Source organism: Lepus europaeus, chromosome 16 (genome assembly GCF_033115175.1).
Source record: "Lepus europaeus isolate LE1 chromosome 16, mLepTim1.pri, whole genome shotgun sequence".
NCBI lineage: Eukaryota > Metazoa > Chordata > Mammalia > Lagomorpha > Leporidae > Lepus > Lepus europaeus.
This window is the reverse complement of record NC_084842.1, coordinates 78,585,781-78,608,110: the sequence shown is the minus strand read 5'-3', so window position 1 is coordinate 78,608,110 and position 22,330 is coordinate 78,585,781. Positions and strand designations below refer to the sequence as shown.

Below are 22,330 nucleotides of genomic sequence, written 5' to 3'. Positions count from 1 at the left end.
GCAACCGGGACAGAATCTGGTGCCCCGACCAGGACTAGAACCCAGTGTGCCGGCGCCGCAGGCGGAGGATTAGCCTATTGAGCCGCAGCTCGGGCCTGACAATACTATTCCTAACTCATAACAAACACCACTTATTCTGCCCTCTTAAGACAAACACATATTTGGCATCTTTCCTAAACTTGAAAGGTTCTTGCCTTTCCTATGTAAAGTGATGGTTCTTCTTCAATTCAACTCTATTAGGTTAAGTCTATCATGGCCTTCATCATTCAGGCTTAATAAATTTGTCTTTATATAGTTAATTACATGATTGTATTATATCAATCATAAGTACTAACTTTCTTTTCCTAGTTACATCATAAACAACTGGAAGATACTTCAGCTATTTCTATTTTTCACCTAAACACAAAATATATGGTAGCAAGTACTTATTAAAATGTTCTCAGCTATTATGGTAAAAATAAGCCCTTCTTCTAAATTTCTCTTCACTTGAATCATTTGTTTTTGGTTTGCTTGTTAGGATTTCTCATCATACACCTTATTATGAAAAAAGATAAAAGCAGCTCAAGTTTCCTTTTTTATAAACATGCAATGTAAAAGTGCTAAATCTATATTCCCTTTGGCCTATATTACATAAACAAACTAAAGGTAACATTACTTTTCAAATAAATTTCCCCAAGAACATAAAAATGTACATATATATTTAAGGATATGAAAACATAAAATTATATATTACACATAAAAAAAAAAAACTTACCTTGCTGAGTATTTTGTTCTTGCATTCGATTCACAGTGAGGTCTAAGGGGCCTTCCTGTTCTTCCTGAAGGGAGTTTTCAGCTTGATTCATGTGGATACTTTTACATATTAGACTTGGTCCAATTGAACCATTTCTATTCTCTTGAATTTTACCACTTTTTGAAATGTACTCAATTGCAAACTGACGTATCATCTTTTTCATTAATTCCTGAGCAACTAGGGGAATGTTAGGATCACAGTTCTGAGGGAGATCTAGGGAAGAAATAAATATAGTAATCGTTTAAAACAAGGAAATGCAAATTATTGATATTTAAATTTATTTTTATTACAAATTAATGATTTCAGAAGTCTTTAGCATTAGTCCAAATAACAAAAGGTTTCTGGGACTCAGCAATAGAAACTTCTTTTTTTATTTTTTTATTTTTATTTTTTTTTATTTTTGACAGGCAGAGTGGACAGTGAGAGAGAGAGACAGAGAGAAAGGTCTTCCTTTGCCATTGGTTCACCCTCCAATGGCTGCCGCAGTAGCGCGCTGCAGCCGGCGCACCGCGCTGATCTGAAGGCAGGAGCCAGGTGCTTATCCTGGTCTCCCATGGGGTGCAGGGCCCAAGCACTTGGGCCATCCTCCACTGCACTCCCTGGCCACAGCAGAGAGCTGGCCTGGAAGAGGGGCAACCGGGACAGGATCGGTGCCCCGACCGGGACTAGAACTCGGTGTGCCGGCGCCGCAAGGCAGAGGATTAGCCTAGTGAGCCGCGGCACCGGCCTAATAGAAACTTCTTGCAGGTTCAATTAGTTTTTCACACAAAATTGTGGCACTTTTAATCATTTCTCAGAAATAAACACTCTGCCAAAACTAAGATATAAATAATTAGACATAGGGGCAGAACAACTTACTTAGTTATTTAATATTCATTCAAATATATTCTACTAGATGTTAACACAGTGTATGAACATAAGTTATATATTTAAGTAACCAAGCAATTTTTAACTTTATAGATACTAAGTACACATATTAAGTATTTATGAAAATATCTTAACTATTATATATCCATTCAATTCTTAAATTCTGTCAAGTGTGCATTTCATGTCTCAATGTTATCAAGAATTTTTCTCTTCAACTTTTTTTTTTTTTTTTTTGACAGGCAGAGTGGACAGTGAGAGAGAGAGACAGAGAGAAAGGTCTTCCTTTTTGCCGTTGGTTCACCCTCCAATGGCTGCCGCAGCCGGCGCACTGCGGCTGGCACACCGTGCTGATCCGATGGCAGGAACCACGTGCTTATCATCCTGGTCTCCCATGGGGTGCAGGACCCAAGCACTTGGACCATCCTCCACTGCACTCCCTGGCCACAGCAGAGAGCTGGCCTGGAAGAGGAGCAACCGGGATAGAATCCGGCTCCCCGATCAGGACTAGAACCCAGTGTGCCAGTGCCACTAGGCGGAGGATTAGCCTATTGAGCCGTGGCGCCGGCCTTCTTCAACTTTTTATATAGAAAAAAATGTGATAAAAAAATGAAGGAATAGAAAAATGACAAAAAATCTTCATCAAGATTTAAGAATTATTATTTTGTCAAGTTGCTCTCTTTTACTTTTTAGAACCACTGAAAGTAAATCGTAGAATTATGACACTTTACTTTTTAATATTTTAGCTTGCATCTCCTAAGATTATCCTATAAAACAATAATTTCATTACTGAGCATCTTAAACAATCCTCAATCCCAAAACATGCTGACTACCTACCACTATAATGATAAATAATTCTGTGAGAAACTTGATACAAAAGGTACCAAGGTGTGGAAAAGATAGATTATTCTTAAGCACACTGTATAATAAAGATACAGAGTTTTGTTATTGGAGGTAGTGGTAGCCACATTCTTACACATATTTCTGGCTTTGTTCCAATCCCTTTCAGAGACACAATAATTGGCAGATTGGGAAGGATGAGAAGGTACACTTGGTTAGGCTCCTCATTTCTTCAACAGACATGGGCCCACTTTTGATGTACTAGTTACTGCTTCTTAAATGCCTAAATTTAACCCAGACAGACTAGTGTTATGTGACTGGGCCTACTCTGATCTAGGGTTAACTGAGATTGATGGGACGGATCTCTCTAGTTTTATGTTTCAGTATTATTTAGAAACTTGTCTAAGAGATCTAAAGGGAAGTTCTCCAATCAGCATCTATCAAGTTCATGAATATAAAATGAAAATGCTTGAAAAGAATGTTGAAAAACGTTACTTAAAGAGAAGGAGAGGCAACAAACTCAGCCCCCACCACAACCACCATCATGTTTGATGATAAAATATGACCTAAGCCGACTTAAGTAATTTATGGTCCCGCAGAAATGCCAATATATTTGGTCACAGGATGTTATCGCAGACCCACTAGAGATATTATTAATGAACATTCCACTATTTATTTCAAAACAAAAAATTTTTGTATTCTTAAAAATATCCTGAAGAAAAGAATCTAGGTTTGTAAGATAATCTCTTAGCCATCACTTCTGTTATTTTTTTTTCTTAAAGATTTTATTTATTTGAAAGACAGAGTTATAGAGAGAGGTAGAGACAGAGAGAGAGGTCTTCCATCTGCTGGTTCACTCTCCAGATGGCTGCAACAGACGGAGCTGCGCCCATGTGAAGCCAGGAGCTTCTTCCAGGTCTCCCATGTGGGTGCAGGGGCCCAAGGACTTGGACCATCCTCCACTGCTATCCCAGGCCACAGCAGAGAGGCTGATCGGAAGAGGAGCAGCCGGGACTAGAACTGGCGCCCATACGGGATGCTAACACGTCAGACCACAGTGCCGGACTCTGTTCTTTATTTAGAACCTGGCAGGGAAAAGGCCAATTTTTTGTGTGGGGACACTGGAGGTAAAGACTCAGCTACATGATGGCATTTTAGCCATCTTTATTAACTGAAGCAGTTACATATCTTCTTCATATTTGAGTTTCTCCATATGGTAAAAGAGAAATAGTAACAGAACTTGGGACATCATAATAGGACTTGCTTACAAGATGTAGGGATTGATTGTAGACAAAATATTTAACTCTATCTGGCATACTAACAATTCAGTAAATGTTAGCTGTTATCATACTTTATAGTGGGGAAGTAATGAGAAACAAAAAGATGCAGATTGAGCAGTTAGATTTTATTTAAATTACAAAATAGCAAATAAGTATGTTATTAAGTAGTATGACAGCTTAGAAAATACAAAGAACATAATTTATAAACCAAGGTGATATTTTTCAAACAGATAAGATAGCATTGCCAAAATAAGAATTACACACACACACACACACATCACTTCTTATTACCTTCAGGAATTTTTGAAGGCTTCTAAGAATGCTCCTCTTTACCTTTCTCCAAAGGAGATGTCCATTTACTTTTATGTACTTTGGTTAATTACCTTATAATTTATTGACTAAGATCATCATCATTTTATGCATTCAAAATGATTACATTTGCCAAAACAGGAATGACTGCATGATTAGGTTTATGTCATATGATTAGGGCTATATTTTAGGATTCAGTTTAGAACTAAGTTAAAAGCACATTAGATAGCATTACTTTGTTCTTTCTTCATGTACTCTCTTTTCCTTCCCTTTACTGTCATACTGCACAGTCCAAGTGAGTCTGAAGGACGTAACCAAAATAAATAAATAAAAATTTAAAAAGCAAGAGAAAGACAAGGATAATGCTGCTGATCAGTGAGCCTTCTAAATCCGTGTATAAAATGTCATAACTACAAAAAAAGCAAATAAAAACTTAAACTCTAGGTCAAGGATTAGAAATTCAAATTTTTACATGGGTTGGGCAAGTAGAAAATATAGTCATCCTCGATATCCAAGGTATACATCCATGGATTCTACCAACACAAATACAGATACAAAATACTTGAAAAATTATATCTGTACTGAACATGTATAGAACTTTTTGTCATTATTCCTTAATATATACAGTATAACATTTATATTGGGTATAAGTAATCTAGAGATGATTTAAAGTATATATGAGGGTATGCATAGATTATATGCACTACTACACCATTTATGTCAGAAAAGCACATGCTGCTTTTGGCATCTGCAGGGTTCTTGGAACAAGAACTGAAGGGACACTGTATTTTATTAGAAGAAAGAATGTTTACATGCAAACAGGATTTACTGCCCCCAAGAAAACAGACATATTTTGCCTTATCTCTCCATTTTAAAAAGTTAAACAAGCTCTGTGGCAGACAGCTTCTATATGATCCTCAATGATTCTGGCATATCCTGATATTTTATATGCAGCCCACTCCATGTTGTATCATGGGTGTTCTGTGTGAAAATACTGTGGAATTCTGTCACTTTAGAAATAAGGCTATAAGAGAATTAGATTTTCTTAAAGATTTATTTATTTGAAAGTTAGAGTTAGAGAGAGAAAAAGGTACAGAGAGTCTTCCAGCAAACCAGCAGGTTCGCTCCCCAGTTGGCTGCAACAGCCAGAGCTTAACCAATCTGAAGCCAGGAGACAGGAGCTTCTTTTGGGTCTCCCACGTGGGTGCAGAGGCCCATGGACTTGGACCATCTTCTACTGCTTTCTCAGGCCATAGCAGAGAGCTGGACAGGAAGTGGAGCAGCTGGGACTAGAACCGGCACCCATATGGGATGCTCTCACTGTAGGTAGAGGCTTTACCAGCTATGCCAGAACGCCAGCTCCAATAGTTAAGTATATTTTATTTCTTTAATTTTTTTTGACAGGCAGAGTGGACAGTGAGAGAGAGACAGAGAAAAAGGTCTTCCTTTTCCGCTGGTTCACACCCCAATGGCCGTTGCGGCCAGTGCGCCACACTGATCCGAAGCCAGGAGTCAGGTGCTTCTCCTGGTCTCCCATGCGGGTGCAGGGCCCTAGGACTTGGGTCATCCTCCACTGCACTCCTGGGCCACAGCAGAGAGCTGGCCTTGAAGAGGAGCGACCGGGACAGAATCCGGCACCCCAACCAGGACTAGAACTCGGAGTGCCAGAGCCGCAGGCGGAGGATTAGCCTATTGAGCCGTGGCGCTGGCCAGAATTATTTTAGCTTGCACACTGTTGAACATTGGTGCTTTCATATTATCTCATCTCATTCTCCTCTCCCCTCCTATCGCCCTGCCCTTTCCCTTTTCTCAGTCTTCTCCCATTCTCTTCACTCGTTTGTCCCTTCACTTCTCTCTCTTCACTCACTCTGCAGGAAATCTTAACAATGAAGAGCCACAGAGGGAAGCTCATACACAGAGAGACTGCTTCAGACTGCTTCCTGTGAGTGAACTTAGAACATCATCTTCCAGGTCAACCAAATCTCAAATGACTAGAGCCTCAGCTGAACCCTTTACTGCCATCTCATGAGAAACCAAATCATCCAGCTGAGCCACCCTCCAATTCCTGACCTGGAGAACATGAATGAGATAATAAATGTTTGTTGTTTTACTGCTAAATTTTGAAGGTAGTTTATGAGACAGTAATAAATACAGATGTTGGTACATGTTAATGGGATACTGCTGTCATAAAATCTCAAACTGCTCGGCCGGTGCCGCGGCTCACTAGGCTAATCCTCCACCTTGCAGTGCTGGCACACCGGGTTCTAGTCCCGGTCGGGGCGCTGGATTCTGTCCCGGTTGCCCCTCTTCCAGGCCAGCTCTCTGCTGTGGCCAGGGAGTGCAGTGGAGGATGGCCCAAGTGCTTGGGCCCTGCACCCCATGGGAGACTAGGAGAAGCACCTGGCTCCTGCCATCGGATCAGCGCGGTGGCCATTGGAGGGTGAACCAATGGCAAAAGGAAGACCTTTCTCTCTCTCTCACTGTTCACTCTGCCTGTCAAAAAAATAAAAAATTAAAAAAAAATTAAAAAAAAAAAAACCTCAAACTGCTCATGTGGATTGTAAATCAGGTAGTGGGTTTTTTTGGCTGTTGTTTCTAAAAAACTACTTTATTGAAATATAGTATATATACCATGAAAATGCATATAGGTGTACAGATAAATGAGTTTTTGGTCCTCTGATCACATTCATAACCAACATCCAAATTAAGAACAAAACATTACTAGTGGGGCTGGCACTGTGGCACAGCGAATAAAACTGCCACTTACGGTGCCAGCATACCAGATGGGCGCAGTTTCAAGTTTTGGCTGATCCAGTTCCAATCTGGCTTTCTGCTAACATGCCTGGGAAAAGCAGTGGAAGATGGCCCAAGTCCTTAGGACCCTGCACCTTTTGTGGAAAACTAGGATGAAATTCCTGCTTTTGGCCTGGCCCAGCCGTTTGGGGAATGAGTCAGCAAACAGAAGATCTCGCTTCATCTCTCCAACTCTGTAACTCTGCCTTTCAAATAAATATTTTTTTTTTAAATTGCTAATACACCAAGAGTCCTCACTATTTCACTTTCTCTATTTCCTTTTTTTTTTTTCTTGGTAATGTGGAAGAGTATATTGTCATCTATATGGTGGGATTCACTAAAGCAATATTTATAACTATATGCCAAATGAGATGACATCTACACAATTTTTATACTCTCTGTAAGAGAAAACTTGATATATGTCTATTTAGGTCTGAGTTTTTTCACTTAATATAATGATCTCCAATTGCATACTTTTTTTTTTTTTTACAATGCAACTTCCTTTTTTTTATTTTAAAACTTTTATTTAATGAATATAAATTTCCAAAGTACAGCTTATGGGTTACAATGGCTTCTTCCCCGCTCCCATAACTTCCCTCCCACCCACAACCCTCCCCTTTCCCGCTCCCTCTCCCCTTCCATTCACATCAAGATTCATTTTCAATTCTCTTTATATACAGAAGATCAGTTTAGTATATATTAGGTAAAGATTTCAACAGTTTGCCCTCACATAGCAACACAAAGTGAAAAATACTGTTGGAGTACTAGTTATAGCATTAAATAACAGTGTACAGCACATTAAGGACAGAGATCCTACATGATATTTAAAAAATTGATTTTCTATGCAATTTCCAATTTAAAACCAAGTTTTTTTTTCATTTTCAATTATCTGTATATACCAAATATCAATTCAGTATATACCAAATAAAGATTTCATCAGTTTGCATCCACACAGAAACACAAAGTGTAAAAATACTGTTTCAGTACTAGTTATAGCATTACTTCACATTGGACAACACATTAAGGACAGATCCCACATGCGAAGTAAGTACACAGTGACACATATTGTTGACTTAACAATTTGACACTCTTATTTATGGTGTCATCAATCTCCCTAGGCTCTAGTCATGAGTTGCCAAGGCTATAGATGCCTTTTGAGTTTGCCAACTTCGATCTTATTCTGACAGGGTCATGGTCAAAGTGGAAGTTCTCTCCTCCTTTCAGAGAAAGGTACCTCCTTCTTTGATGGCCCCACTCTTTCCACTGGGATCTCACTCGCTGAGATCTTTCATTTAGGTCTTCTTCTTTTTTTTTTTTTCCGGAGTGTCTTGGCTTTTCATGCCTAAAATACTCTCTTGGGCTCTTCAGCCAGATCCGAATGCCTTACGGGCTGATTCTGAGGCCAGAGTGCTATTTAGGACATCTGCCATTCTATGAGTCTGCTGTGTCTCCTGCTTCCCATGTTGGATCGTTCTCTCCCTTTTTGATTCTATCAGTTAGTATTAGCAGACACTAGTCTTGTTTGTGTGATCCCTTTGACTCTTAGACCTATCAGTGTGATCAATTGTGACCTGAAATTGATCACTTGGACTAGTGAGATGGCATTGGTACATGCAATCTTGATGGGATTGGCACATTGCTACCTCCACCATTTGGGGCAAGTCCGATTGAGCATGTCCCAAATTGTACATCTCCTTCCTCTCTTATTCCCACTCTTAAATTTAACATGGATCACTTTTCGGTTAAAATTTCAACACCTAAGAATAATTGTGTGTTAATTACAGAGTTCAACCAATAGTACTAGAACAACAACAACAACAAAAAAACACTATAATGGATAAAGTATTACATTGTACATCAACAGTCAGGACAAGAGCTGATCAAGTCACTGTTTCTCATAGTGTCCAATTGTCTTCAACAGGTTTCCCTTTGGTGCTCCATTAGTTGTGGCTCAACCAGTTTGCATTCCTGCCAACAGTGGGTTAGTGTCCCTTTTTCCCCACATCCTCTCCAGCATCTGTTGTTGGTAGATTTCTGAATGTGAGCCATTCTCACTGGGGTGAGATGAAACCTATTGTGGTTTTGATTTGCATTTCTCTGATTGCTAGTGATCTTGAAAATTTTTCATGTGTCTGTTGGCCATTTGGATTTCCTCTTTTGAAAAATGTCTATTGAGGTCCTTGGCCCATCTCTTAAGTGGGTTGTTTGTTTTGATGTTGTGGAGTTTCTTGATCTCTTTGTAGATTCTGGTTATCAGCTCTTTATCTGTTGCATAGTTTGCAAATGTTTTTTCCCATTCTGTCAGTTGCCTCTTCACTTTCCTGACTGTTTCTTTTGAAGTACAGAAACTTCTCAATTTGATGCAATCCCAAATGTTAATTTTGGCTTTGACTGCCTGTGCTTCTGGGGTCTTTTCCAAGAAGCCTTTGCCTGTACCTATATCTTGCAGGGTTTCTCCAATGCTCTCTAATAATTTGATGGTGTCAGGTCGTAGATTTAAGTTTTTAATCCATGTTGAGTGAATTTTTGTGTAAGGTGAAAGGTAGGGGTCTTGCTTCATGCCTCTGCATGAAGTCCAATTTTCCCAGCACCATTTATTGAATAGACTGTCATTACTCCAGGGATTGGTTTTGGATCCTTAATCAAATATAAGTTGGCTGTAGATGTTTGGATTGATTTCTGGTGTTTCTATTCTGTTCCATTGGTCTATCCATCTGTTTCTGTACCAGTACCATGCTGTTTTGATAACAACTGCCCTGTAGTATGTTTGAAATCTGGTATTGTGATGTCTCCGGCTTTGTTTTTGTTGTACAAGATTGCTTTAGGTATTCGAGGTCTCCTGTGTCTCCATATGAATTTCAGCATCATTTTTTCCAGATGTGAGAAGAATGTCTTTGGTATTTTGATTGATAATGCATTGAATATAAATTGCTTTTGGGAGAATGGACAGTTGCATACATTTTGCTGCAAATTCCAGGTTTCATTCTTTTTTTATGGCTGAGCAATAGTCCACCATGTATATACCACATTTTCTTTATTCAATCATCAGTGATGGGCATCTATCAAGGTTGATTCTACATTATCTATTGTGAATTGTGAAGCCATAAACATGAGAGCGCAGGTAACTCTTTCATATGTTGATTTCATTTCTTTTGATATATTCCCAGGAGTGGGATAGCTGGGTCATATGTTTGACCTATAGTTTTCAGAGGCATTTCCATACTATCTGTTATAATGGTTGTATTAGTTTGCATTCCCAACAACAGTGGATTAGTGTATCTTCTTCCCCACATCCTCACCAGCATCATTTAGTGCTTTTTTATTTTTGGATGATAGGCACCCTAACTGGGGTGAGGTGAAACTACATTGTGGTTTTTATTTGCATTTCCTTGATGGCTAGTGATCCTAAATATTTTTTATGTGTCTGTTAGCCATTTATATTTCATCCTTTGAAAAAATGCCTGTTAATATCCTTTCCTCATTTTTTAAAATCTGGATTGTTTGTTTTATTGTTGTTGAGTTTTTTGAGTTGCTTATATATTCTGGATATTAATCATTTATTGGATGCACAGTTTGCAAATATATTTTCCCACCTGTCAGTTGCCTCTTCGCTTTGATTGTTTCCTCTGCAATGCAGAAACCTTTTAGCTTGATGTAATCCCATTTGTCTATTTTTGCTTTTATTGCTTGTGCTTCTGGGGTCTTATCCAAGATGTCTTTGCTTATTTGTTGAACTCTACTTAGTGTGGGTTAATCTTATGATTATAAAGTTAAGTGAAAATAGATCTTTGTAAAAAATGAGAATAGGAGAGGGAGGAGGAAGAAAGGTGGGAGAGTAGAATGGGAAGAATCACTATGTTCTTAAATTTGTATATATGAAATGCATGAAGTTTATATACCTTAAATAAAAGGTTTCTAGGTTAATAATAATAATGAGCATTTCAAGAGTTTGAGAATAAAATACAATGTCATTAATTATAAAAAAAAGGAAAAAAGAAACCTCTGGCTGAGAAAGAACTTATAAAATCAGTCCCATTCACAATAGCTATAAAAAATTCAAATAACTTGATATAAACTTAATAAAGAATATGAAATATCTCTACAATGAAAGTTACAAATCATTAATGAAAGAAATACAGGACACCAAATAAGTGGAAAAAATATTCCATATTCATGGATTTTTAAGAAATAATGTCATTAAAAGTCCATACTACCCAAAGCAATTTATGGATTCAATGTGATCCTAATCAAAATACAAAGAACATTCTTCACAAATCTAGAAAAAACAATTCTAAAATATATTAGGAAACATGAAGACACTGTATAGCCAAAGCAATCTTAAACATTAAAAACAAAGCCAGAATCATTATAAAACCAGATTTCAGGACAGAGCTGTTAATAATCAAATCAGCCTGGTTCTGACACAAAAATAGACATGTAGCCCAATGAAACAGAATAGAAACCTTCAAAATTAATCTACACATTTACAAACAACTCAACTTTGACAAATAAGCCAAAATCATTCTGGAAAATCGGATTTCCACATACAGAAGTTTGAAATATGACCCCTAACTTACAATCTATGTAAAAATCAACTCATGATGGATCAAGGATCTAAACTTAAGGTAGTAGGTTTTGAGGATGGTATTAATTAAAGCCTAAAGTAATATGAAGAAGCTGTTCAGTCTTCGAGGCTGAAGAGTGAAGACTAGCAGGAAAAAGAGGTAAATGTTATTGGAAACCGGAGGAAAGAACTGGCAGAAAGTTTTAAAACACTGCTGCCTGCACTAACTGGGAAAATTAAAGCTCTGCAAAATGTAGAGAGTGATCTCTCTCTGAAGATTCAAAGCAAAATGTAGATGATGCTCACTGCTTTCTTCTTGCTGATTAAATACAAACAGAAACAGATATACTACATTAAGGACTGTTAAGATTTTAGGTCTTCAATGTTTTTGAAAATTCTCAAAGAGAGCATATAAAGATTAAAATTATATCTGCAAAAAAAAAAAACTGAAGAAAGGAAGAGAGGGAAAGCAAGAAGAGAGTTTGGGGGGAGGGAAGTGTGGTTGTTTTCTTGGAACTGTACCTATGGAACACATGAAATCTGTTCTCTTTATATGTGCTGTGGTGTAGTAGGCTAAATCTCTGCCTAAGGCATCAGTTCCTGACCCAGCTGCTCTTTCCATTCAGCATTCTGCTTATGGCCTGGGAAAGTAGTGGAAGGTGGCCCAAGTGCTTGGCCCCTGCACCTTTGTGCAAGACCTGGAAGAAGGTCCTAGCTCCTGGCTTTGGATGGGCCCAGCTCCAGCTGTTGCAGCCATTAGAGGAGTGAACCAATGGATGAAAGACCTTTCTCTCTGTTCTCCCTCTCTATGTCTGTAACTCTACCTCTCAAATAAATAAATCTTTTTAAAAAACTATTCTTTTTATATTATTTTTTAAAAAGAAAAGACTCAAGACAATAAACATACAGATTCTAACTCCCACCCCCCCAAAAAAAGTGATGATTGAGCAAAAACCAAATTAGAGAAATGGCACCAAAAACATGCTTCAGAAAGCTGGTTGGTTTTCTTCAAATTTGATACTGTTAATGTTGTAGATCTCCAGTGAGTAAATTTGTTTTGTTTATTCAGATTTGGAAGTGAGGTTAGGGGTGGTAGTGTTATCCCATTAAGCCAAAAACCCCTGTAAATCAACCCAAGACTTACAGGCATTTAGGCAGTCTATTCAAGAAAAATACTTGCATCTCAGTAAGGACAAGCAAGCTATGTGAAATTTTAAATTGCCATTGTCCTATCCTCCTTCCCCAACAAATATAGAGCCCACATGGCAAAGACTGAGAATCTAATGGCTCTAGACACTTAAGAAACCTCTATCCAATTGTTAGTTCAGTACTAAGTTAACCAACCAGAAATGTCCCTGGGTACACAATACAAACATTAAGGACTTCACAGAAAGTTCAGAAAACTCACTAAAAACAACATAGTAACAATAACACACTCTGGGATGAGGGATTATCTGATTTCCACAGTTGCATATTGTATTTTTTAAAGTATCCAGGTTTTTTTTTTTTTGAAAGGCAGAGTTAGACAGTGAAAGAGAGAAACAGAGAGAAAGGTCTTCCTTTTCCGTTGGTTCACCACCAAATGGCCGCTACGGCCAGTGCACTGCGCCAATCCAAAGCCAGGAGCCAGGTGCTTCCTCCTGGTCTCCCATGCGGGTGCAGGGCCCAAGGACCTGGGCCATTCTCCACTGCTCTCCTGGGCCACAGCAGACAGCTGGACTGGAAGAGGAGCTACCGGGACAGAATCTGGCACCCCAACCGGGACTAGAACCCGTGGTGCCGGTGCTCCAGGCGGAGGATTAGCCAAGTGAGCTGTGGTGCTGGCCGAAAGTATCCAGTTTTAAACAAAACACTTCAAGACATATAAATAAAAAAGTATGTCACATACATGGGGGAAAAATCAATAGAAAATGCCTCTGAGGAAAAATCAGACTGAGCTCAGTTGAAAATCTTACCTCAGTTATTTAGAATACATTCAAAAACCAAAATAAACCAAGTTTAAAGGACTAAAGGAAAGTATGGGGGAGAATATCTCACCAAACATAAAATATAAATAAACAGAAATTATAGAACACAACATATAGAAATTCTGCAGTTGAAAACTTCATTCATTAAAATGAAAAATTCACTAGATGAAGACAACAGATTTGATCTGGCAGAAGAATTAGTGAACCTGAAGACAGGGCAAGTACTATTATTCTGTTGGTGGTGGGGGATGGGCATGGAAGGAAAATGAACAAAACCTCTGAGACCTATGGGACACCGATCAAAGGTAACAATACTTCCAGAAGAGAGACAGAAACAAAATATTAAAAAAAGGAGACAATGTCCCAAATTGGATGAAAAAAAATTTACCTACAAATCCAAGAGACTCAGGAAATAACAAACATGGTAAACCTGAAGATCGTACATTTAAAGCATCCTAATCAAATTGCCAGAAACTAAAAAAGAGTAAATTATGAAAGCAGCAATAAGGGACGGTGCTGTGGCACAACAGGCTAAGCCTCGCCTTTGGTGCTGGAATCCAAATTCTAGCTTCTTCTTAATCCATACCTGGGGAAAACAACAGGTGATGGCTCAAATGGTTGAGTCTGCTACTTACATAGGATGTCTAGACAGTTCCTGTCTCCTGGCTTTTGCCAAGCCAATGTACGTATTTGGAGGGTGAGCCAACAGATGGAAAATATGTCCTTCTATTTGCCTATCTTCCTACTTCTCTAATAAGTAAATAAATTCTTAAATGCCACACTAGAAAATATCTATTTAACACAAAAGAGGCCAGTGCTGTGGCTCACTTGGCTAATCCTCCGCCTGGGGCACCTGCACCCCGGGGTTCTAGTCCCAGTTGGGGTGCTGGATTCTGTCCCGGTAGCTCCTCTTCCTGTCCAGCTGTCTGCTGTGGCCCTGGAGAGCAGCGGAGGATGGCCCAAGTGCTTGGGTCCCTGCATCCGCATGGAAGACTGGGAGGAAGTACCTGGCTCCTGGCTTTGGATTGGCGCAGCACGCTGGCCCTAGCAGCCATTGGTTCCAAAGTGAACCAATGGAAAAGGAAGACCTTTCTCTCTTTCTCTAACTCTTCCTGTCGGAAAAAAAAAAGTAATTAATAGAAGCACAAAAAACCCAAAATGAAAATAACACATATTGGAAACAAACAGAAGAACAGATATAAAACTCTAACTTATCAGTGACTACACTAAATGTAAATATATTAACCATTTCCATTAAAAAGCAGAGAATGGCAGAATGGACTTTAAAAAATCAATGATTTCATTATATAATATCAAGACTTTTTTTCTTTCAAACAGGTCAAAAGAAAAAGGATTGAAAAAAGGCATAATGTGCCAACAGAAAACAAAATAAAGCTGGGTTAGTTATACTTATATCAGAGAAAATATATCCTAAGACAAAAATTCTTACTAAAAACTGAATGCTAGCAAAGTTCAATCTATTCAGAAGATATAATAGTATCTAACAATAGGGCTAAACATACATGAATAAAAAACAGAACTGGAGTGAAAAAAAGAATATTCAACAATAGCTGGAGACTTGAACACTATTCTTTCAATAATGGAGCTAAAAACTAGAGAGATGATGAACAAGGAAATACAAAACTTGAACATCACATAAACCAACTAAATCTAAAGGATATATATTTATAGAACATTCTGCTTAATAACAACAGAATAAGTATTTTTCTCAAGTGCACAGAGAAATTCTCCCAGACAGACCAGATAAATTAGGCTACAAAACAAGATTCAACTTATTTAAAGATTAAAAATGTTAAACATGAAAATAAATTAATTATGGACTCCAATGTGGCTCTTTTGTAACTGTAGAATTATATTTTTGCTGATGGTGTATTAGAATTACTTCTAAATGCCACCTTGAAATAGAAACATGTATTTTATCTGCTAATATAAAGGTAAATGAAAAACTAAAAAACACAAAGTATATTCTCCAATAACAACAGAATGAATCCACAAATCAATAATAGAAGGAAGTTTTTAAAATTCACAAATATGAAAATAAAGAAATATACTCCTAAATATTTAATGAGTCAAAGATAGAGAGTCAAAGGAATATGAAAATATAAATGGTGACGAATGTAAATAGTTTGGTGTGGTCCTGCTAAGACAACTGCAGGCAGAACTTGGAATTCAATAAATCTAAATAGTGGGCTAATTTTTAATTTGATAATTTTGTATGGTCCATGAATCTTATAAATATCCAAATGATCCCTGGTAGAAAAAAGGGTTCGCACCCTAGGAATTTAATATAAACTAAAAGAAAATGAACACACAACATAGCATAGGGTATAAGATGCAGCAAAAGCAAATTTTAAAGACAAATCTTTAGTTATAAACACCTATGATATCGACAGAATATGACTAAAAATACATAAACTGCATAATATATAAAGTGTTTGCCCAAATACAATACCCTTTGATAATTAGAAAAAAAAAAAGTTAGGAGTAGAAGGAGACTTTCTCAACTTGAGGAAGGGTATTTACAAAAACTTCACAGGTAATATCACACTGGTAGAGAAGAAAAACTTTTCCTCTAAGATAAGGAATAAGATGAGGATACATGTTATTGACATTTCTATTCAGGATTGTAATTACAGTGTTCTAACCAGAGCAATTAGACCCCATTCTTCTCCCCTCCCTCAAATATATTCAGACAGGAAAGGAATAGTGAAACTATCTCTCTGTGTAGACAACATAATCTTGTTTCTATACATTTCAAAGGAATCTGCACACAAAAATATTACACTAAAAATTAAATTCAAAAAGTTACAGATATAAAATCAATATACAGGAATTTTATTTTTATAGACTGGCACAAAATCACATTTATAACAGTATAAAATACTGAGAGAGGAACAGATTTTTAAAAGTTAAAAAAATCTGTGTAATAAGTTACAACATAAAGATTTAAAAGTGAAACACATCCTTTGTTCATAATTTAAAGATATAATATGGCTAAGATGGCAATACTCCTCAAATTGACCAGCATATTCAACAAAGCCATAGCATAATCTCAAGTGGCATTCTGCAGAGATAAGCAAGCTGGTCCTAAAATTCCTATGGACGTATCAGAGAAATCAATGAAAAAAATCAATTGCTTTTGCTGTTGGAGGATTAGCACTTCCTGATTTCAAAACTTACTATAATGTATAAGGAAGACTAGCTGTTTCTGGCATAGAGGTACACATGCAAATGATTTGAGTAGACATTTCTCTAAAAAGACATTCTGGATGGCTATGAAATACATGATAAGATGATTAACATAATCAATCACTAGTGAAATGCAAATCTAAACAAGTGAGATAAAATTTCACACCTGGTAGGATCATTATGATAAAAAAAGTAAAGAGGTATTGGTGAGGATGTGGAGAAATCAGAAGCCTCATACAATCCTGGTGGGAATGTAAAAGGGTACAGCCACTTCAGAAAACAGATAATTTCTCAAAACTGTAAAACAGAATTATTTATATGAGCCAGCAAACTCTATTCATAGGTGAATGTGAGTGAAGCCATCTGGTCCTGGGCTTTTCTTTGTTGGGAGGGTCTGTATTACTTATTCAATTTCCATCTTGGTTGTTGGTCTCTTTGGGTTTTCTTTTTTAATATTTATTTTATTTATTTGAAAGACAGAGTTACAGAGAGACATAGGGACAGAGAGAAAGGTCTTTATCCAATGGTTCATTCCCCAGATCGCCACAACGGCTGGAGCTGCGCAGATCCGAAGCCAGGAGCTTCTTTGGGGTCTCCCACATGGGTGCAGGGGCTCAAGGACTTGGGCCATCTTCTACTGCTTTCCCAGGTCATAGCAGAGAGCCGGATAGGAAGAAGAGCAGCCGGGACTAGAATTGCCGCCCATATTTGATGCCAGCGCTTTAGGCCAGGGCTTTAACCCGCTGGGCTACAACACTGGCCCCTATTTGGGTTTAAATATCTTCACTGCTCAACTTAGGTAGGTTTTATGTATCCAAGAATTTATCCATTTCTTCTAGGTTTCCTGATTTGTTGGCATACAGCTCTGTGTAGTAATTTCTCTTTTTCATCTCTAATTTTATTGATTTGGATGTTCTCCCCCTCCCCCTTTTTAAAGTTGTGTCTGCTTTGTTTATTTTCTCAGAAAATCAGCTCCTCATTTTGCTGATTTTTTTTTTTTGGTTTCTCTAATTTTAATTATTTTTCTCCTACTAATTTTGGGATTGGTTTGCTGTTGTTTTTCTTGGTCCTTGAGATGCATCAATAGCTCATTTATTTGCCCATCAACAGTAGACTGGATAAAGAAATTATGGGACATGTACTCCATAGAATACTATACAGCAGTAAGAAACAACGAAACCCAGTCATTTGCAACAAGATGGAGCAATCTGGAAAACATCATGCTGAGTGAATTAAGCCAGTCCCAAAGAGAAAAATATCATTTGTTTTCCCTGATCGATGACAACTGAGCGCCAAAGAGGAAACCTGTTAAGTGAAATGGACACTATAAGCAACAATGAACTGATCAGCTCCTGTCCTGACTTTAGATGTACAATGTAATACTTTATCCTTTTTAGTATTTGTTGTTGTTGTTGTTGTTCTAGTACTATTGGTTGAACTCAGTAATTAACACACAATTATTCTCAGGTGTTTAAATTTTAACTGAAAAGTGATCCCTGTTAAATCTAAGAGTGGAAAAAGAGAGGGAGGAGATGAACAATTTGGAACATGCTCAATCGGACTGGCCGCAAATGGTGGAATTAGAAATGTGCAGGGGATTCCAACACAATTTCGATTATTTTTAATTTGCTGAGACTTGCTTTATGGCCTAGCATGTGGTTTATCCTAGAGAAAGTTTCATGCACTGTTGAGAAGAAAGTATATTCTACAACTGTAGTATGAAAAGTACTGTAGGGCCGGTGCCGTGGCTCAACAGGCTAATCCTCCGCCTTGCGGTGCCGGTACACTGGGTTCTAGTCCTGGTCGGGGCACCGGATTCTGTCCCGGTTGCCCCTCTTCCAGGCCAGCTCCCTGCTATGGCCCAGGAATGCAGTGGAGGATGGCCCAAGTCTTTGGGCCCTGCACCCCATGGCAGACCAGGAGAAGCACCTGGCTCCTGCCTTCAGATCAGCGCAGTGCACCGGCCGTAGTGCGCCGGCTGCGGCGGCCATTGGAGGGTGAACCAACGGCAAAAAGGAAGATCTTTCTCTCTGTCTCTCTCTCTCACTGTCCACTCTGCCTGTCCAAAAAAAAAAAAAAAAAAGTACTGTAGATATCCATTAGTTCCATTTGGTCTGTAGTGTCCATTAAATCTGCTGTTTTCTTGATGATTTTCTATCTGGTTCATCTGTCCCTTGCTGAAAGTGGGGTATTGAAATCCCCCATTACTTCTGTAATGGAGTATATGTCTCCCTTTAAATCCATTAACATTTCTTTTCAATGCCCAGTTGCCCTGTAATTAGGTGCACAATTGTTTTTATAGTCACATCTTCGTGTTGAACTGATCTCTTAATTATTACATAGTGCCATTCTTTGTCTCTTTTAACAGTTTTTGTGTTAAAGTCTATTTTGTCTGATATTAGGGTGACTACACTGGCTCTTTTTTGGTTTCTGTTAGCATGGAATGTCTTTTTCCATCCTTTTCATTTTCAGTCTGTAGGTATCTTAAATAGCGAGATGTGTTTCCTGTAGGAAGCAAATAGATAGGTTGTGTTTCTTAATCCAATTGGTGAGTCTGCATCTTTTAATGGGAGAGTGGAGGCCATTTACATTAAAAGTGACTAATGATAAGTAATGACTTGGCCCTTCCATTTTCCCATTAATATTCATATTGTTTCCTTTGGATTTCCTTTTACTTTTACAAGGATATTTTCTGCCTTCACCTTCTTTCATAGTGATGACCATATTTTTGTGTTTCTATGTGTAGCATAGAAAGATACACATAGCATAAGAATAGATAAGTATCTATTGTAAGGCTGGATGAGTGGTGACAAATTCTTTCAATTTCTGTTTGTTATGGAAGGTTTTTTTTTTATTTTTTTATTTTTATTTTTTTATTTTTGACAGGCAGAGTGGACAGTGAGAGAGAGAGAGAGACAGAGAGAAAGGTCTTCCTTTTGCCGTTGGTTCACCCTCCAATGGCCGCCGTGGTAGCGTGCTGCGGCCGGCGCACCACGCTGATCCGATGGCAGGAGCCAGGTGCTTCTCCTGGTCTCCCATGGGGTGCAGGGCCCAAGCACTTGGGCCATCCTCCACTGCACTCCCTGGCCACAGCAGAGAGCTGGCCTGGAAGAGGGGCAACTGGGACAGGATCGGTGCCCCGACTGGGGCTAGAACCCGGTGTGCCGGCGCCGCAAGGCGGAGGATTAGCCTAGTGAGCCGCGGCGCCGGCCGTTTTTTTATTTTTTTAAGATTTTATTTGTTTGAGAGGTAGAGTTACAGACACAGAGAGGGAGAGACATAGAGAAAGGTCTTTCTTCCGTTGGTTCACTCTCCAAGTAGATCCAACAGCTGGAGCTGAGCCGATCCAGAGCCAGGAGCTTCTTCCAGGTCTCCCACACAGGTGCAGGGGCCCAGGCACGTGGGTCATCTTCCACTGTTTTCCCAGGCCATTAGCAGGGAGCTAGATTGGAAGAGGAGCAGCCAGGACTCAAACCGAAGACCATATTGGATGCCAGCACTGCAGGCAGAGCCTTAGTCTACTACACCACAGCACCAGCCACTGGAAGGTCTCTATTTTACCTTCATTCATAAATGAATGCTTTGCAGGTATAGTATTCTGGGTTGACAGTTTTTTTTTCTCTTTTTCTGATGAGAAGTTGTATACACAGAAAATGCCAATGCTGAGAAAGAGCTTCTAACATCAATCCCATTGACAATAGTGGCAAAAAAATTAAATACCTTGGAATAAATTTAAACAGGGACATAAAAGATCTCTACAATGAGAATTACAAAACATTAAAGAAATAAAGAAACAAAAAGTGAAAAATCTTCTATATTCATGGATTGGCAGAATCAATATAATCAAAAACATCTATACTACAGAAAGCAATTTACAAAGTCAATGAGATACCAAAATTCCAAGGGCATTCTTAGCAGATATAGAAAAAAAAGATGCTGAAATTCATAAGGAAACACAAGCACCCTGAATAATACAGAAATCTTATACAAGAAAAAGGAAGCCAGAGGTATCACAATACCAATGTGAAGACATAACACAAGGCAGTTATAATCAAAACAGCCTGGCATTGGCACAACAAATACCAAAAACAAAAACAAAAAACAAAAAAACCCAAAAAACAGATGGGTAGACCAATGGAACAGAACAGAAATGCCAGAAATCAAGCCACACAACTACAACCAACATATCTTTGCAAAGGAGTTCAATTCATGGAGAAAAGGACAGTCTCTTGAACAAATGGTGCTGGGAAAACTGGATTTCTGTATGCAGAAGTATGAAGCAAGATCCCCACCTTATACCTTACACAAAACTCCACTTAAAATGGAACAAAGATCTAAATCGATGACATGATAGCATCCAATTATTAGAAAACACTGCAGAAAACCCCCAAGACATTGGCATAGGCAAAGACTTCTTAGAAAATACCCCAGAGGCACAGGCACTCAAAGCCAAAATTGACAAATGGGATTACATCAAATTGAGAATCTTCTGTACTACAAATGAAACACTCAGCAACGTGAAGAGGCAGTGGACAGAATGGGAGAAATTATTTACAAAGTATGGTACTGATAAAGGATTAATGTCCAGAATATATAAAGAGCTCAAACTCAACAACAACAAAACAAAGGACCCAGTTAAATGGGCAAAGGACTTAAACAGGCATATTTCAAAAGAGGAAATCCAAATGGCCAACAGACACATGAAAAAAATGCTCAGGATTGCTAGCCATCAGAGAAATGCAAATCAAAACCACAATGAAGTATCACCTTACCCCCATTAGAATGATTTTCATACAGCAACAAACAACAAATACTGGAGAGGATATGGGGAAAAAGGTACCCTAATCCACCATTGGTGGGAATGTAAACTGGTACTATTTCATACTATTTGTTGAACTCTTAGTATAGAGGTAATCTTATATGTAAAAAGTTAGTTGAAAATATATCTTAGTAAAAAATAATAATGGGAATAGGAGAGGTTGTAGGAAGGGTGGGAGAATGGGTGGAGGGTAGATGGGATGGGAAGTATCACTACATTCCTGAAATTGTATTTATGAAATGCATGAAGTTTGTATACCTTAAATAAAAGGTTTTGGGTAAAAAAAAAACATTTTGACTTCAAGGCACCTGACAAGAAAAAGATATAAGAAAGGTTCTCTCTTCCTTCTCACTAGTTGCCTAAAAGAAGAAAATAAGTTTATAATGGTATTGCCTTTTTCTTTGTATCAAGAAGTACAGAAGTTACTAACTGAAGATGACTCCAGACCCTTATTAGCATAAAAAAGGAGTCAGAGGAACCTATAAGCAAAATTTACTAACTTATCTCATCTTCCACTAGTTTTTCTATTTATCTTGTCACAGGAACCTCCAGAAAATCAAAGTCCTTTTCCTTTGTCCCTGGACTTCTCTAAAAATGTATGGTTTTATGTTGTTGTTGTTATTTATATGCCATATAAACTCATGTTCTGTGTATAACCTGAGTTACTCCTATCAGTGCCACTATGTGTGTGTGAGATACACATGTTAAAAAAACTTGTTTTTCTTTTGTTGGTCTAATTTATAGAGCCCCAGGCTTCAATAAACTCAAGAGGTCAGTGGGAGATTTTTTTTCCTGTGGTACAACTTTGATTTATCATTCTTTAAAAAGGTCCTTCTATCCTCACCTATTGATCATTCTCAATTTGTGGAATCTTTCTTGTTATCTGACATG

General features: G+C 38.2%; 1 protein-coding gene across 13 annotated transcripts in view; it reads right to left on the bottom strand.

Annotated features, from left to right (window-relative positions):
* LCORL (ligand dependent nuclear receptor corepressor like) overlaps positions 1-22,330 on the bottom strand; it is a 228,293-nt gene that overhangs the window by 58,489 nt on the left and 147,474 nt on the right. For 11 of the 13 annotated variants that reach the window (XM_062213070.1, XM_062213069.1, XM_062213071.1 and 8 more), the window contains one exon: positions 755-1,006. In XM_062213070.1, coding sequence (XP_062069054.1) covers positions 755-1,006 — 252 coding nt within the window. Of the gene's footprint in view, positions 1-754; positions 1,007-22,330 lie in introns of those variants that run through there. The other 2 variants (XM_062213079.1, XM_062213080.1) reach the window with 1 other exon arrangement.